Genomic DNA, 17,146 nt, shown 5'->3' on the forward strand with positions numbered 1-17,146 from the left:
CAAACCTTCAGAAGTATGAGATGAACCCCAACAACTTGGAAAGGTGGATCTCTCTCACACGTACCGACACAGACTATCCCGCAATTCAATTGATCCTCAAAGGTTTTTATTGAATAGCGGAATAGGAAATATGATCAAAAAAAGTGTATGTATCTCGCACGTACACAACCACACTAGGCCCCAATTACTATTGTTTGTACCCCTAAAAGGCTAGATGAGGAGTAGGGGGGGTATGGAACAGGCAGCACCCTCAAACCTTCAGAAGTATGAGATGAACCCCAACAACTTGGAAAGGTGGATCTCTCTCACACGTACCGACACAGACTATCCCGCAATTCAATTGATCCTCAAAGGTTTTTATTGAATAGCGGAATAGGAAATATGATCAAAAAAAGTGTATGTATCTCGCACGTACACAACCACACTAGGCCCCAATTACTATTGTTTGTACCCCTAAAAGGCTAGATGAGGAGTAGGGGGGGTATGGAACAGGCAGCACCCTCAAACCTTCAGAAGTATGAGATGAACCCCAACAACTTGGAAAGGTGGATCTCTCTCACACGTACCGACACAGACTATCCCGCAATTCAATTGATCCTCAAAGGTTTTTATTGAATAGCGGAATAGGAAATATGATCAAAAAAAGTGTATGTATCTCGCACGTACACAACCACACTAGGCCCCAATTACTATTGTTTGTACCCCTAAAAGGCTAGATGAGGAGTAGGGGGGGTATGGAACAGGCAGCACCCTCAAACCTTCAGAAGTATGAGATGAACCCCAACAACTTGGAAAGGTGGATCTCTCTCACACGTACCGACACAGACTATCCCGCAATTCAATTGATCCTCAAAGGTTTTTATTGAATAGCGGAATAGGAAATATGATCAAAAAAAGTGTATGTATCTCGCACGTACACAACCACACTAGGCCCCAATTACTATTGTTTGTACCCCTAAAAGGCTAGATGAGGAGTAGGGGGGGTATGGAACAGGCAGCACCCTCAAACCTTCAGAAGTATGAGATGAACCCCAACAACTTGGAAAGGTGGATCTCTCTCACACGTACCGACACAGACTATCCCGCAATTCAATTGATCCTCAAAGGTTTTTATTGAATAGCGGAATAGGAAATATGATCAAAAAAAGTGTATGTATCTCGCACGTACACAACCACACTAGGCCCCAATTACTATTGTTTGTACCCCTAAAAGGCTAGATGAGGAGTAGGGGGGTATGGAACAGGCAGCACCCTCAAACCTTCAGAAGTATGAGATGAACCCCAACAACTTGGAAAGGTGGATCTCTCTCACACGTACCGACACAGACTATCCCGCAATTCAATTGATCCTCAAAGGTTTTTATTGAATAGCGGAATAGGAAATATGATCAAAAAAAGTGTATGTATCTCGCACGTACACAACCACACTAGGCCCCAATTACTATTGTTTGTACCCCTAAAAGGCTAGATGAGGAGTAGGGGGGGTATGGAACAGGCAGCACCCTCAAACCTTCAGAAGTATGAGATGAACCCCAACAACTTGGAAAGGTGGATCTCTCTCACACGTACCGACACAGACTATCCCGCAATTCAATTGATCCTCAAAGGTTTTTATTGAATAGCGGAATAGGAAATATGATCAAAAAAAGTGTATGTATCTCGCACGTACACAACCACACTAGGCCCCAATTACTATTGTTTGTACCCCTAAAAGGCTAGATGAGGAGTAGGGGGGGTATGGAACAGGCAGCACCCTCAAACCTTCAGAAGTATGAGATGAACCCCAACAACTTGGAAAGGTGGATCTCTCTCACACGTACCGACACAGACTATCCCGCAATTCAATTGATCCTCAAAGGTTTTTATTGAATAGCGGAATAGGAAATATGATCAAAAAAAGTGTATGTATCTCGCACGTACACAACCACACTAGGCCCCAATTACTATTGTTTGTACCCCTAAAAGGCTAGATGAGGAGTAGGGGGGGTATGGAACAGGCAGCACCCTCAAACCTTCAGAAGTATGAGATGAACCCCAACAACTTGGAAAGGTGGATCTCTCTCACACGTACCAACACAGACTATCCCCCAATTTAACTGATCCCCAAAGGTTTTTGATTAAATAGCGGAATAGAAAATATGATCCCAAAAAAGTGTATGTATATTACACGTACACAACCACACTAGGCCCCAATTACTATTGTTTGTACCCCTAAAAGGCTAGGAGTAGGGGGAGTATGGAACAGGCAGCACCCTCAAACCTTCAGAAGTATGAGATGAACCCCAACAACTTGGAAAGGTGGATCTCTCTCACACGTACCAACACAGACTATCCCCCAATTTAACTGATCCCCAAAGGTTTTTGATTAAATAGCGGAATAGAAAATATGATCCCAAAAAAGTGTATGTATATCACACGTACACAACCACACTAGGCCCCAATTACTATTGTTTGTACCCCTAAAAGGCTAGGAGTAGGGGGAGTATGGAACAGGCAGCACCCTCAAACCTTCAGAAGTATGAGATGAACCTCAACAACTTGGAAAGGTGGATCTCTCTCACACGTACCAACACAGACTATCCCCCAATTTAACTGATCCCCAAAGGTTTTTGATTAAATAGCGGAATAGAAAATATGATCCCAAAAAAGTGTATGTATATCACACGTACACAACCACACTAGGCCCCAATTACTATTGTTTGTACCCCTAAAAGGCTAGGAGTAGGGGGAGTATGGAACAGGCAGCACCCTCAAACCTTCAGAAGTATGAGATGAACCCCAACAACTTGGAAAGGTGGATCTCTCTCACACGTACCAACACAGACTATCCCCCAATTTAACTGATCCCCAAAGGTTTTTGATTAAATAGCGGAATAGAAAATATGATCCCGAAAAAGTGTATGTATATCACACGTACACAACCACACTAGGCCCCAATTACTATTGTTTGTACCCCTAAAAGGCTAGGAGTAGGGGGAGTATGGAACAGGCAGCACCCTCAAACCTTCAGAAGTATGAGATGAACCCCAACAACTTGGAAAGGTGGATCTCTCTCACACGTACCAACACAGACTATCCCCCAATTTAACTGATCCCCAAAGGTTTTTGATTAAATAGCGGAATAGAAAATATGATCCCAAAAAAGTGTATGTATATCACACGTACACAACCACACTAGGCCCCAATTACTATTGTTTGTACCCCTAAAAGGCTAGGAGTAGGGGGAGTATGGAACAGGCAGCACCCTCAAACCTTCAGAAGTATGAGATGAACCCCAACAACTTGGAAAGGTGGATCTCTCTCACACGTACCAACACAGACTATCCCCCAATTTAACTGATCCCCAAAGGTTTTTGATTAAATAGCGGAATAGAAAATATGATCCCAAAAAAGTGTATGTATATCACACGTACACAACCACACTAGGCCCCAATTACTATTGTTTGTACCCCTAAAAGGCTAGGAGTAGGGGGAGTATGGAACAGGCAGCACCCTCAAACCTTCAGAAGTATGAGATGAACCTCAACAACTTGGAAAGGTGGATCTCTCTCACACGTACCAACACAGACTATCCCCCAATTTAACTGATCCCCAAAGGTTTTTGATTAAATAGCGGAATAGAAAATATGATCCCAAAAAAGTGTATGTATATCACACGTACACAACCACACTAGGCCCCAATTACTATTGTTTGTACCCCTAAAAGGCTAGGAGTAGGGGGAGTATGGAACAGGCAGCACCCTCAAACCTTCAGAAGTATGAGATGAACCCCAACAACTTGGAAAGGTGGATCTCTCTCACACGTACCAACACAGACTATCCCCCAATTTAACTGATCCCCAAAGGTTTTTGATTAAATAGCGGAATAGAAAATATGATCCCAAAAAAGTGTATGTATATCACACGTACACAACCACACTAGGCCCCAATTACTATTGTTTGTACCCCTAAAAGGCTAGGAGTAGGGGGAGTATGGAACAGGCAGCACCCTCAAACCTTCAGAAGTATGAGATGAACCCCAACAACTTGGAAAGGTGGATCTCTCTCACACGTACCAACACAGACTATCCCCCAATTTAACTGATCCCCAAAGGTTTTTGATTAAATAGCGGAATAGAAAATATGATCCCAAAAAAGTGTATGTATATCACACGTACACAACCACACTAGGCCCCAATTACTATTGTTTGTACCCCTAAAAGGCTAGGAGTAGGGGGAGTATGGAACAGGCAGCACCCTCAAACCTTCAGAAGTATGAGATGAACCCCAACAACTTGGAAAGGTGGATCTCTCTCACACGTACCAACACAGACTATCCCCCAATTTAACTGATCCCCAAAGGTTTTTGATTAAATAGCGGAATAGAAAATATGATCCCAAAAAAGTGTATGTATATCACACGTACACAACCACACTAGGCCCCAATTACTATTGTTTGTACCCCTAAAAGGCTAGATGAGGAGTAGGGGGAGTATGGAACAGGCAGCACCCTCAAACCTTCAGTATGAGATTGTGTTCACTGTACCCCACAAAGATTGAGTTCACTGCACCCCACAATGATTGTGTTCACTGCACCCCACAAAGATTGTGTTCACTGCACCTCACAAAGATTGTGTTCACTGTACCCCCCAAAGATTGTGTTCACTGCACCCCACAAAGATTCTGTTCACTGTACCCCACAAAGATTGTGTTCACTGCACCCCAAAAAGATTGTGTTCACTGCACCCCAAAAAGGATGTTGTTCACTGCACCCCAAAAAGGATGTTGTTCACTCCACCCCAAAAAGATTGTGTTCACTGCACCCCACAAAGATTGTGTTCACTGCACCCCAAAAAGATTGTGTTCACTGCACCCCAAAAATGATTTTGTTCACTGCACCCCAAAAAGGATTTTGTTCACTGCACCCCAAAAAGGATGTTGTTCACTCCACCCCAAAAAGATTGTGTTCACTGCACCCCAAAAAGATTGTGTTCACTGCACCCCACAAAGGATTTTGTTCACTGCACCCCAAAAAGATTGTGTTCACTGCACCCCAAAAAGGATGTTGTTCACTGCACCCCAAAAAGGATTTTGTTCACTGCACCCCAAAAAGATTGTGTTCACTGCACCCCACAAAGGATTTTGTTCACTGCACCCCACAAAGATTGTGTTCACTGCACACCAAAAAGGATTGTGTTCACTGCACCCCAAAAAGATTTTGTTCACTGCACCCCAAAAAGATTGTGTTCACTGCAGCCCAAAAAGATTGTGTTCACTGCAGCCCAAAAAGATTGTGTTCACTGCAGCCCAAAAAGATTGTGTTCACTGCAGCCCAAAAAGATTGTGTTCACTGCAGCCCAAAAAGATTGTGTTCACTGCAGCTCACACACAGAAAAATGGATGTGGATCACTGACACCTGCCTATCTCCAATCCCACACCACACAGCAATATCGATTGTAGTTTGTAGAACACAGTTTCCCTAAAATTCAGCAGACTCTGTCCCTAACAGGATTGAGAAGAGATCGTAGATCAGGATTGAGTGCAGACCCCACCCCCCACACAGCAATATCGATTGTAGTTTGTAGAAGACACTGACCCTATATAATTCAGCAGACTCTATCCCTAAAATGCCTACAACTCGCCCTGCCTAAACACTCCGACCTGTCCCTCAATTCTATCCGGACACAAATGGTTTTTTCCTGCCTATCTTTCCCTAATCAGCAGCCAGCACGTTGATGTGTGCTCTGTCCCTGAATCTAAGCAGCATAATGACGCCGCTGCGGCTGCCTCGAACTTATAAAGACTTGGTCACATGCTTCAGACGGCCAATCACAGCTACTGAGACATTTGCAGGCATGGCTGGGATGGCTTAAGGCACACCAGTTAAACGATTGTTGATTGGCTGTTGAAAGCCCGCCATGAAAAGAGCGCCAAAGCATGCAAAACCCGGAAATAAAACGACCGAACACGGATTTTTACCCGAACATACAGTAAAGTGTCCGTGTCCGTGTTCGGGTACAAAAAATCCAATTATTCGGTACGAACACGAATAATACAGTCCGTGTTCGCTCAACACTAGTCAGTAGCAAAGCTTGATAATATGCCTTTGCTTCGGGGATTACCATGCCGCCTAGGAGTTTAGGTTTGTATAGGGTAGATAGTGAGATTCGGAAAGGTTTCCTGTTCCATATTAATTTTCTTAATTTAGTTTCTAGGGTATTAAAAAAAACTTTGGGGGACCAGGATGGTCAACGTCCTAAATAAATAGAGTAATTTCGGGAGGACCTGCATTTGATAGGTAGCCATCCGTCCCACCCAAGAAAGTTGAGTCTGACGAATATTGTTAAAGTCTTTTTCTATCATTTCCAAGAGTGGAGGGGAAGTTGCATCGATATGTATTAATAGTCGGAACCGTCAATTGGACACCCAGGTATGTAATCGAGAGTACTTCCCAGTTGCAGGGAAAAATAGATTTCAGGGTCTCTAAATCTCGAGGTGGTATAGCAATAGGGAGTGCGTAGCATTTAGATGTATTAACTTTATGTAAGGATATTCGGCCAAATTTTTGCAGAAGATCTATTACTGTAGGGAGTTACTCCACAGGATGTGAGAGAGTCAACAATATGTCATCTGCAAAAAGTCCCAATTTATGTTCCATTCCCCCAATCCTAATGCCCTGAACACCAGAGTTAGCTCGTATATGTTCTGCTAGAGGTTCAATTATCATGGAAAATACAATCGGTGATAGTGGGCAGCCTTGGCGGGTGCCATTGGACAACGGGAATGAATCCGAAAGCAGTCCAGAATTGAGGACTCGGGCAGTAGGATTGGAGTAGAGGGACATAATAGCTGCATGTATAGAAGAAAAATCCATCTTGTTTCACACTTTGAAAATTCTCTGAAGAAATACTGTTATACTGCAAAGTTTAGGAGTTTCTTTTGCTAGATATTCAGTATTTATTATATTTAAAATTTACAGGTAAATATGAAAATTTGCTAAATTGTTTCCAGCATTTCAAATATTTAGAAAACTGTACATTATAATTAAATTTAAATTGTACTGTTCAATAAAAAATAAAAATAATAACTATAAATAATAGACTGGGAGGGTTTCCGATGTGTGAAGTAAGACTATATAATATATATGAATGCTTTGAAACAAAGCCCAATCATGCTCAAATTGCTTCTTCCTTGGCATTGGGGGCCACGGGAATGACAACACTGAACCCAGAAGGGATCAGAGCACATCAATTCTGGGTCCATTCTTCACAGGAAGGTGAGGAGATCAGATATGCTATATGACCAAATATTTGTAGTCACCTAAACATCACACCTATATGGGCTGTTTGAGCATCCCTTCTCAAAATGATGGTCATTAATATGGAGTTGCCCCCACCTTTGTGCCTATAACTGCCTCCACTTTTCTGGGAAGTCTGTTCACAAGATTTGGAATGTATCTGTGGGGATTTGTGCCCATTCAACCAAAAGAACCTTAGTGAGGTCAGGTACTGATGTTGGATGAGAAGACTTGACTCACAATCAGGCTGAGGTCAGGACTGTGTTCATGACATTTGAGTTCCTCCACACCAAACAAATTAACCACTTACTGACTGCCCACCGTCAATTTACGTCGGTACTTTGACGCTAAATACCGGGGTTATGGCAGCAGATAGCTGCCATAACCCCGGTATTTTTCAAAACGCCAGGCAGTCCTCTTTCAGATAAGGGTGGTCCCAGTGGCAGATTCACTGCGGGATCACCATTACGGTGCCCTCCCCCTCCCACCGCATCCCGGTCGTTTTCCCCCGCTTACCGGACCCGCCGGCAGCGGGGAAAATTATCCGGTCCTCTCTCCTCACAGACAGGAAGTCGAGTGAGGGCAAGATAGCCACCACTCGACTCTACGGTCTTGGAGGACCGGAGCTACGTCAAACGTCGTCTCCTAGCAACCGGTTTAAAGGGCCAATTCTTTTTCAGCAATTTTTTTTTTCTTTTTTAGTGTAGTTGTGAGATCTGAGGTCTTTTTGACCCCAGATCCCACAATAAAGAGGTCCTGTCATACTTATTTCTATTACAAGAGATGTTTACATTCCTTGTATTAGGAATAAAAATTATCTTTTTTTTTTTTAAACTGTAAAAAAAAAAAAAAAAAAAATAAATAGGAAAAAATAAAAAAATGAAAGCGCCCTGTCCCCGTTAGCTCGCACGCAGAAGCAAACACATATGCAAGTCCCACCCACATATGTAAACGGTGTTCAAACCACATATGTGAGGTATCGCCGCGATCGTTAGTCAGAGAAATAATTTGAGCCCTAGACCTCCTCTGTAACTCTAATCTGGTAACCTGTAGACATTTTTAAAGTGTCGCCTACTGGGATTTTTAAGTACCAAAGTTTGTCGCCATTCCACCAGCGTGCGCAGTTTTTAAGCATGACATGTTGGGTATCTATTTACTCGGCATAACATTATCTTTCACATTATAGAAAAAAATTGGGCTAACTTTACTGTTTTCTTATTTTGAATTAAAAAAATAGATTTTTTCCCAAAAAAAAAAATTGCGTTTGGAAGACCGCTGCGCAAATATGGTGTGATAAAAAATATTGAAACAATCTCCATTTTATTCTCTAGGGTCTCTGATTAAAAAAAATATATAATGCCTGGGGGTTTCAAGTAGTGTTCTAGCAAAAAAAAAATAATAATTTTAGCTTGTAAGTGGTTAATCCATGTCTTTATGGAGCTGGATTTGTGCTCAGGGGCACAGTCATTCTGGAACAGAAAAAGTTTAAAAAGAAAACAACTGCCTACATATACTGTAGAGCAGGGGTGTCAAACTCAATTTCATTGTTGGTTTGCATCAGAAGTATGATTGCCCTCAAAGGGCCAGTTGTGTCTGGGATGCACTACGTACAGAATGCAGAGTTTAGGAGTGCATTATGTGCAACCCCCCAAAGCTTCCTCACATCTCTCTCTCCTCCCTGGTCCGAATCTAGTACCTTTGTGTGTAGGTGGTTCTGCATCACCTTGCAGAGAGATTGTTCCATCTCTCAGATTCTGGAGATCTGTCCCTGCCGTGCCCCCCCATAAGAGCGTGCAGAGATCTGTAAGTTCCAGGAGCCCCTGAGAGCCAAGTTGTTCCTTGTAAACATAGAAGGCTTCTGTATTTACAAATGACAGTGAGGAGCGGGAGAGGAGGATGAGATCCACAGGTGGTGGAATGGAGTTCAGTTCCTGCTGCAAAGGCCACATGACAAGGCCTGCGGGTTGATCTTAAAGCTTCCTCTCTTATCACACTCCAATCGGTGTGTGAGAGCAAAATGGGAGCAAGCTGCTAAGTGCAGGTGTTGGTTACATGGTGTGATGTTTTGATTGGTCACAGCATTTTTTTGTGCCCGGCATCGTCTATTGGACAGTTCAGTCACACTACTTTGCTTGTGGATGTTAGGGGTCATGTAAGAGCAAGAAAAAAATTAAGCTCCAAAATAGCATCCCATCCTGTAACATCCACCTTCCATCCAATTATGTACAATAAGCAGACAGAAGGCAGTAAATATACACAAAAAAAATAATGATGATAACAAAGATTTAACAATATTACTGAATGTGTTTAATCTGGTCTACAGCAGTATACATTGAATCAATGTATTACATTTACAGCATTCTTTTCCCCAGCATTCTTCCTCTTGTATTCAGTTCAGGTTTTAAAAGCAAGATGTAGAGTTTTGGAGAAAACATACACAATAATATTCCAGCACTGGAGGTCAATATGGCGAATATCTCCACAGCCACCATGTATTTCCCTCTGGTGCTGAGATAGGCCGGGATCATGGCAATCCAGACACTGCAGAACACCAGCATGCTGAAGGTGATGTACTTGGCCTCATTAAAACTGTCCGGTAATGTCCTCACCATGAAAGCCAGAACAAAACTCACAGTTGCCAGAAACCCCATATAACCCAACATAGAGTAGAACCCGATAACTGACCCTTCATTACACTGAATGATGATCTTCCCAGGATAGGAGTCCATGTCATACTCCTGAAATGGTGGAGAGATGGACAACCAGAGAATGCAATTCATAACCTGAATGGATGAGCAGAATAACATGACTGTATTGGGAAGTTTGACTCCCACCCATTTTCTACAAGAGCTTCCAGGTCTGGTGGCTTTAAAAGCAATGAAGACCATGATGGTTTTGGCTAGGATAGAAGATGCTGAGATGGTGAAGGGAACTCCAAAGGAGACTTGTTGCAGCATGCAGGTAATATCCACAGGACGGCCAAGGAAGAGGAATACAGACAGGAAACTCAGTATGAGGGAGAAGAGCAGAATGAAGCTGAGGTTCCGGTTATTGGCTCTGACTATGGGAGTGCTCCGAAACCAAAAAAATAGGCCAAGTATAAGGAGAGATGTTGTAGCAAATATGACTGAAGATACAGAAAAAAATAAAACTAGAATATCCTCCTCGTATGATAAATACTCATTAGCCTTGTCCATACAAATATTTTTAGCTTTGTTAGGCCATTCATTTTCAGGACACTTCTTGCAGATTTTACTGTCTGTAGAGTAAAAATAAGTGAAAATAACATTAGGCACGGTACACCAAAAATGCATCTATTTGATGATATTGAATATTTTTTCAGTAATTTCCTTAACCACTTCAAAACCGGAGGATTTGGCTGCTCAATGACCAGGCCCCTTTTTTCAACTTGCGATGCGTGACTTTAACTGACAATTGTGCGGTCATGCAATGCTGTACCCAAACAAAATTTATGTCATTGTTTTGCCACAGAGCTTTCTTTTGGTGCTATTTGATCACCTCTGTGCTATTTATTTTTTGCGATATTGATTAAAAAAAAGAGCGAAAATTTGGAGAAAAAATTACATTTTCAACTTTGTCGTTTAAAAAATATTCAATATACTCAATTGTTGTCATATATTTAGGCCAAAATGTATTTAGTTACATGTTTTTGACAAAAAAAAATCCCAATAAACGTATTTTTATTGTAGCGTCTACAAACTATGGTGTAAATACTGGAATTTATGCAGCTTTACTTTCTGACTGCCTATTTCATTTCATGAAGTGCTAAAATGGCAGGGCAGTACAATCCCCCCTATTTAATTTTTTTGTCACAGGTGTTTGAAAAAAAAAAAAAAAAATAATAATAATTTTTTTACACACAGTTGTCATTGAAATTATATATTGCTTACGCATGCCATGGGCATATGTGTAATTACACCCCGAAATACATATTGCTGCTTCTCCTGAGTACAGGGATACCACATGTGTGAGACTTTTTGGGAGCCTAGCTGTTTACGGGACCCCGAAATCCAATCACCACTTCAGGTTTTCTAATGGCATAAATTGCTTATATTACTTCCTCACTATCTCTCACAGTTTCCGAGGCTCTGAAATTTCAAGATAGCACAAAACCCCCCCAAATGTGGTGATACCTCACATGCATGCTGCAATTGCGGTTTACATATGACACTGGCATATATTGTAGTTTTTTTTTTTTCATGTAGCCTGTGGGCTGAATGAAAAAAAGAGAACCTAACAGAAATCTCTGCAAGAAAATTGTGTAGTATACCCACCATTAACAGCCCAAACATCCAAACCCACTTTCTAATGATGGGTATACATGACAAATTTCATATATACCTATTTTTTTTTAACTGAGGCGGTGAAATCACTTCCTACAGCACTGCCATCAGAGATTTCCATATATGCTGAGCGCAAACGCTGTTTGTGTCAGAATATATAAATCAGTGTGGCAGCTGATGAGTGTACCTGCAAGGCAAACTGGTTAACAAAAAAATAGAAAGAAAAGATTACATTGGTACCTGAAAAGTAAAAAATGATTAACAATGAAAAACAGTAACAAAGTGCAGTAGAAGTAAAGTAGGAAGAGCAGAAGTAGAAGAGCAGAAAAAAACTCAAACGACAACTATTTTTGGCTTTTTTATTTTATATTTTTTTGTCATTTTTTTGGAACTTTTTTTTTTTAATTTTTTTTGTAACTTTTTTTCTTTTACACTTTCTTTTTCTTCAACTCAACTGCAACATTTCAGGTTAGGGCCTCTCAAAATGACGATAGCCATCGAACATCTTTCGAGACCCTGTGTTAGTGTGCCCTAGACTGTGCCGTGCTGTACCCTACACTAATACTCTACTAGTGTGTGGTAGCGATGGAAACATTCCCCGATGCAGAGACCAGGTTGATTAGGACAGGTGGGACAATAATAACAGGTGTCATGCCTAAATCTGCACCTGCTACAGACACAACATCTTTTTTGGGGGGTTTTTTTGGTAGGGGTACGCGGGAGGACTTGTGGAAAGTGCCTCTCATGCAACCGGCTCACTGCATCTGGTAGGTGAAGTTGGGCAGGAGCACCTCCTGCATACAGGTAGGCTCCAATGATCTCTTCCTGGAATTCTAGGAAGAATCCAGTTCATCCTGACGCTTTGTATAGCACAAAGGCATTCAGCATAGCCAAAATAGACACTTTTTTGCACCAGTGTCTGGCTTTACGGGCAACTAACTACGGCACCAAAAGCTGGTAGTTTAGGTCCATCCCTCCCATATTAAGGTTATAGTCGTGGACACAGAGGGGTTTCTCCATAACGCCAGTTGCCGTATGAATTTGGACCGTCATGTCTGCATGAAGGGAGGACAGAACAAAAACATTCTGTGTATCCCTCCACTTCACTAGCAGGCTCTCTCCCCCCCGACAAAGACGGGACTCTACAAGCCACTGGGGAAGCCCCGGCAATTAGGTCGCACGGTGCCACATGCGCCAATTTGTAATTCGAGCAGGTGACTAAATAGTGGCACGCTTGAATACAAATTGGTACCCCTTTCCGAATAAGGGTGACACCAAGTCCCAAACTATCTTGCCACTGCTCCCTATGTAGTCTGGGCAGTTGTGGGGCTCCACATCTTTTCCCTCATAAATACGGAAACAAACTGTATAGCCTGTGGCCCTGTCACACAGCTTATACATCTTAACCCCGTATCTGGCACGCTTGCTGGGGAGATACTGCTTCATAGCAAGGCGGCCAGTAAACTTAATCAGGGACTCATCAACACAGACAACGTGTTGGGGGGTAAACAAGGCTGAAAACCGCTGATTGAAGTGGTTTACAAGGGGCCGAATTTTGTGGAGCCCGTCATATCCAGGGTTTCCCCGAGGACGACAGAGTTCATTGTCGTTGAAGTGCATTAACCGCAGAATTAGCTCGTATCTCGCCCTGGACATGGAAGCATAGAACACGTGCATATAGTGAATTGGGTTAGTGGACCAATATAACTGCAGTTCACTCCTTTTGGTTATGCCCATGTTAAGAGAAAGGCCCAGAAAGGTTTTAAACTCGGAAACCGTTATAAGTTTCCAGCCGAATTGTCTGGCAAGGGACGAATTTGGGTTGGCGGCGATGAATTGACCAGCATATAAATTGTTTTGGTCCACAATAGATCTGAAAATATCTTCCGTGAAAAACAACTCAAAAAAATTAAGGGGAGTAAAATTGGCTGTTTCCACATGGATTCCAGGTTGGGCAGTGAATGGGGGAAGTATGTGCGCTGTAGAATCAGTGGGCTGCCAATTTGGATATGCCAGCACATCAGGAGGGCACTATGGGCTCTACGGGCCTGTCTTTGAATTTGCTGTGGCTGTGGGCCACTACTTGTGCTAGCCACTGCACCAGCTTCAACTGCACTTATGGAACTCGCCACTGTGCTGGTATGTCTAGGTCCAGGGTGTACTAGGCCGCTGGTGCTTGCCAATTCACCAGAAGTGTGAGCGGCACTAGTACTGACACTCTGCTCCATACGAGCACCCTGCAATTCCTGCACTTCAGCAACTCCAGAATGGGGTCAGGTACGCCTGATCCTAGCAGGAACCCATCCGTTGTCAGAGCTATCGGTCAGGGAGCCACTGCTGTCTACAAGCTCGTATACTGACCCTGATTCTGCCAGTGAGGCTTCCCCATCGCTCTCATCTGACATTGTCAGTATCCTGTAGGCCTCTTCACTAGTGTAGGAATGCTTGGTCATTTTAGCAACTAAATTTAGAGATACACTAGTGTGACTCACAGGTAAAAAAAATACCTGGTTGTCTAGATCTATTTGGTCGCTACAAAAAAAACTGCTAGTGCTAGCATAGATCAGGCCTGACTCTACTAATGCAGTGGTTTTGTGTGTTGTGTTTTTTGTAAGTGACAGTAATCTATTGATTACTGCACTTGCCTGGGTGGGGTGGGGTGGGCTGAATGGAGGGGCTAAACACAGGTGCTGGCAGGTGTCGTGACCATGTGAAATGGAAATAATAACCGCGCTAATGGAAATTATAAAAAGCGGTGTCGTGACCGATCCTGCTAACGCTGGATTTTTGGGGACTCTAAACTATTGCAGACGCTAGTATAGCGGGAGCACACCCCAGGGCCCCGGGAACGAGCGCCATACATGTACGGGGTTTTGCCTGTACATGCCAGACTTCCGCCATACAACTGTGGCGGGCGATCGGCAAGTGGTTAACCACTTGCTGACCGCCCTATGGCATATGGCACTTTTACTGCTACAGGGTGGCAGTTGTGTGCCAAATCACACATATATATATATATATATATATATATATATATATATATACACGTGATTCTGCATTTATGCCTGCAGGGGGTGCTAGTAGAAGCTGATCTGCGGGTCCCGGGGACTCAATGTTCTCTGGAACCCGTTAATCATTAGTAAAACACAGAGAACTGAGTCATGCCTATGTAAACAAGGCATACCTCAGTTCTCACGGCGGGGAAGAGATGGATTCTGTGTTCCTGCAAAGCATGGACTACAATCCGTCTCTTCCCCTAGAGAAAGCTGCACACTGTGTTCACATAAACCCTGGCTAGGCACACAGTTAACCCGTTGATCGTCCTAGATGTTTAACCCCTTCCCAGCCAGTGTCATTAGTACAGTGTGCATATTTTTTAGCACCGATCATGGTTGTGGTGTCACTGGTTCCCGCAAAGTGTCAAAAGTGTCAGTTAGTGTCCCATAGTTCACCGCAATATCGCAGTCCCGCTATAGATTTCTGATCACCACCATTACTAGCATAAAAAAATTCCAAAAATATATCCCATAGTTTGTAGATGCTATAACCAACGCATAAACCAATCAATAAATGCTCATTGGGATTTTTTTTTTTTACCAAAAACATGTTTGGCCTAAATTTATGAAGAAATTAGATTTTTCATGTTTTTTTATTGGGTATGTTTTTTAGCAGAGAGCAGATTTTCTTTTTCCAAAATTGTTGGTCTTCTTTTTTTTAAAGCGCAAAAAATAAAAAATGCAGTGGTGCTCAAAACCACAAAAGAAAGTTCTATTTGTAGAAAAGTAACAGTGCTGTATTGAAAAAGAATGGCCTGGTCATGAAGGGGATAAACCTTCTGGAGGTCAAGCGGTTAATTTACCTTAACATTTTTTGGAGTTATGATGTAATATTAAATATGAATTAAATGCCATACAAAACAAACACATTGTTTGGAACAATATATATGGTGAATATCTTAAGAAAGCTTTAGTCATGATGAACAAATAGTGATGATGACCTACTAAAAATAAAAGCACCTTCAGCCTCAGTGGTGGCCATGACACAGTCTATCTGTAACCCTAACATGTATGTAACAATGACATTCCCTTATTTTACCATTTTTGGTCTCTTCAGTGAAATCATTTTTCAGACCACTTTTAGGTAAGTGCAAAGTGTTGGAGGCTTTCTCAGGCAGACAGTTGGAGGAAGCCGTTTAATGTTGCTTGCTTGAGAAAGCCTCCAACACTCCCAGAAGGGTCAGAGATAGAAGAAAAGTGCAGTGATCTTTACCAAAAAAAGGCAGAAAGGAACCATCAGTAATCATTAATTCCATACAATGTAGGGAGATGTTCAGCCTGCAAAGTGTAAAGTGGTTACAGAATCACTTTAAAGGACTTTAAAATTTTGCATTTTTTAATTCAATATCCGAGTTTCTATTTAAATAAATATAAAGCTTACCGGATTGGTTTGATATTTCTCCTTCTGAACATGGAGCACAATTATAACAACATGGGTGATATCCTTCTCTTATGGATTTTCTGAACCCTGGAAGACATTCCTCGGAGCATCGACCCCTTGGGACCTAAGATAATATGGAAAAATATGAACTATTCAAGAGCAAAGCTACTGTAGGTAGGGATTGAAAAACGGTTCGGACAAACACCTAAATTTGCAGAGCGTTAGCCCCGCCGAATACCTTGCAATGCTGCATAGTGCATTCTGTGCCCTGATTGGGCAAAGCTTTGCCCAATCAGGGTGCAGTGTAAGTTGGTTGTTAAGGAGTGTGGCCAGGAAGCCGGCTGCGGCATCCTTAACAACTGATGAGTCATTAACTGTCAATGGGTTTCCCCACTGACAGTTGAACAATAAAAAAAAGTGTTGGTAAAAAAAAAAAATAGTGTGGTATTCCCCCCCCCCCAAGTCTATTCCAGGCCCTTCACTGTGGTATGGATCTGGAGGGGAATCCCACGCCAAAATTAAAAGCAAAAAAACCTGCATGGGTCCCCCCAAAATCCCTGCCAGACCCTTATGCTGGCATGCTGCCTGGAAGGTCAGTAAATGGAGGGGGGGGGGGGTGGTGGTAAGCAAGCATCCCCTAAACTATACCAGGCCACATGTTCTCAACACAGGGGATGGGTGCTTTGGGACAGGGGGGATTTTTATTTTTTTTATTTTTTTATATTTCAGGTCGCTGGGACGTGTATTTACATTGAGGGACATTGTGTTTTTATTTTATTTTTTTGATAAAGGAATTGTCAAAAACGTGTCTCTTGTGTTTATTACTTTTTGACACTTTTTCTGAATGAGTAGGAGTACTATGTACCAATACTCATTCACATGGGGGGGGGGGCTGGGATCTGGGGGTCCCTTTGTTAAAGAGGGGTTCCAGATTCCAATAAGCCCCCACCCAAAGACCCCCACAACCACTGGCCACGGTTGTGGGGATGAGGCCCATGTTGAGGTCATGAGGTCTTTTATGGTTCAGGAGGGGGAACGCTTGCTCCCCCCCCCCCCCTATTCCTGACCTGCCAGGCTGCGTGTCTAGATAAGGGTCTGGTTAAGGATTCTGAGGGGAGCCCACGCCAT

At 42.6% G+C, this 17,146-nt stretch overlaps 2 protein-coding genes across 2 annotated transcripts in view; one reads left to right on the forward strand and one right to left on the reverse strand.

Moving 5' to 3' along the window:
* Positions 1-17,146, forward strand: part of LOC309545093 (vomeronasal type-2 receptor 26-like) — a 427,741-nt gene that overhangs the window by 140,357 nt on the left and 270,238 nt on the right. The gene's annotated exons all lie outside the window — the stretch shown is intronic.
* LOC309569159 (vomeronasal type-2 receptor 26-like) overlaps positions 9,629-17,146 on the reverse strand; it is a gene marked incomplete at both ends in the record, with an annotated part of 31,165 nt that continues 23,647 nt past the window's right edge. Inside the window, 2 exons of the mRNA XM_082274920.1 lie at positions 9,629-10,536; positions 16,019-16,142. Of these exons, the coding sequence (XP_082131046.1) occupies positions 9,629-10,536; positions 16,019-16,142 (1,032 nt within the window). The remainder of the gene's footprint in view (positions 10,537-16,018; positions 16,143-17,146) is intronic.

The sequence above is a fragment of the Pelophylax lessonae genome, assembly GCF_965119305.1.
Source record: "Pelophylax lessonae genome assembly, chromosome: 1".
Taxonomy (NCBI): Eukaryota; Metazoa; Chordata; class Amphibia; order Anura; family Ranidae; genus Pelophylax; species Pelophylax lessonae.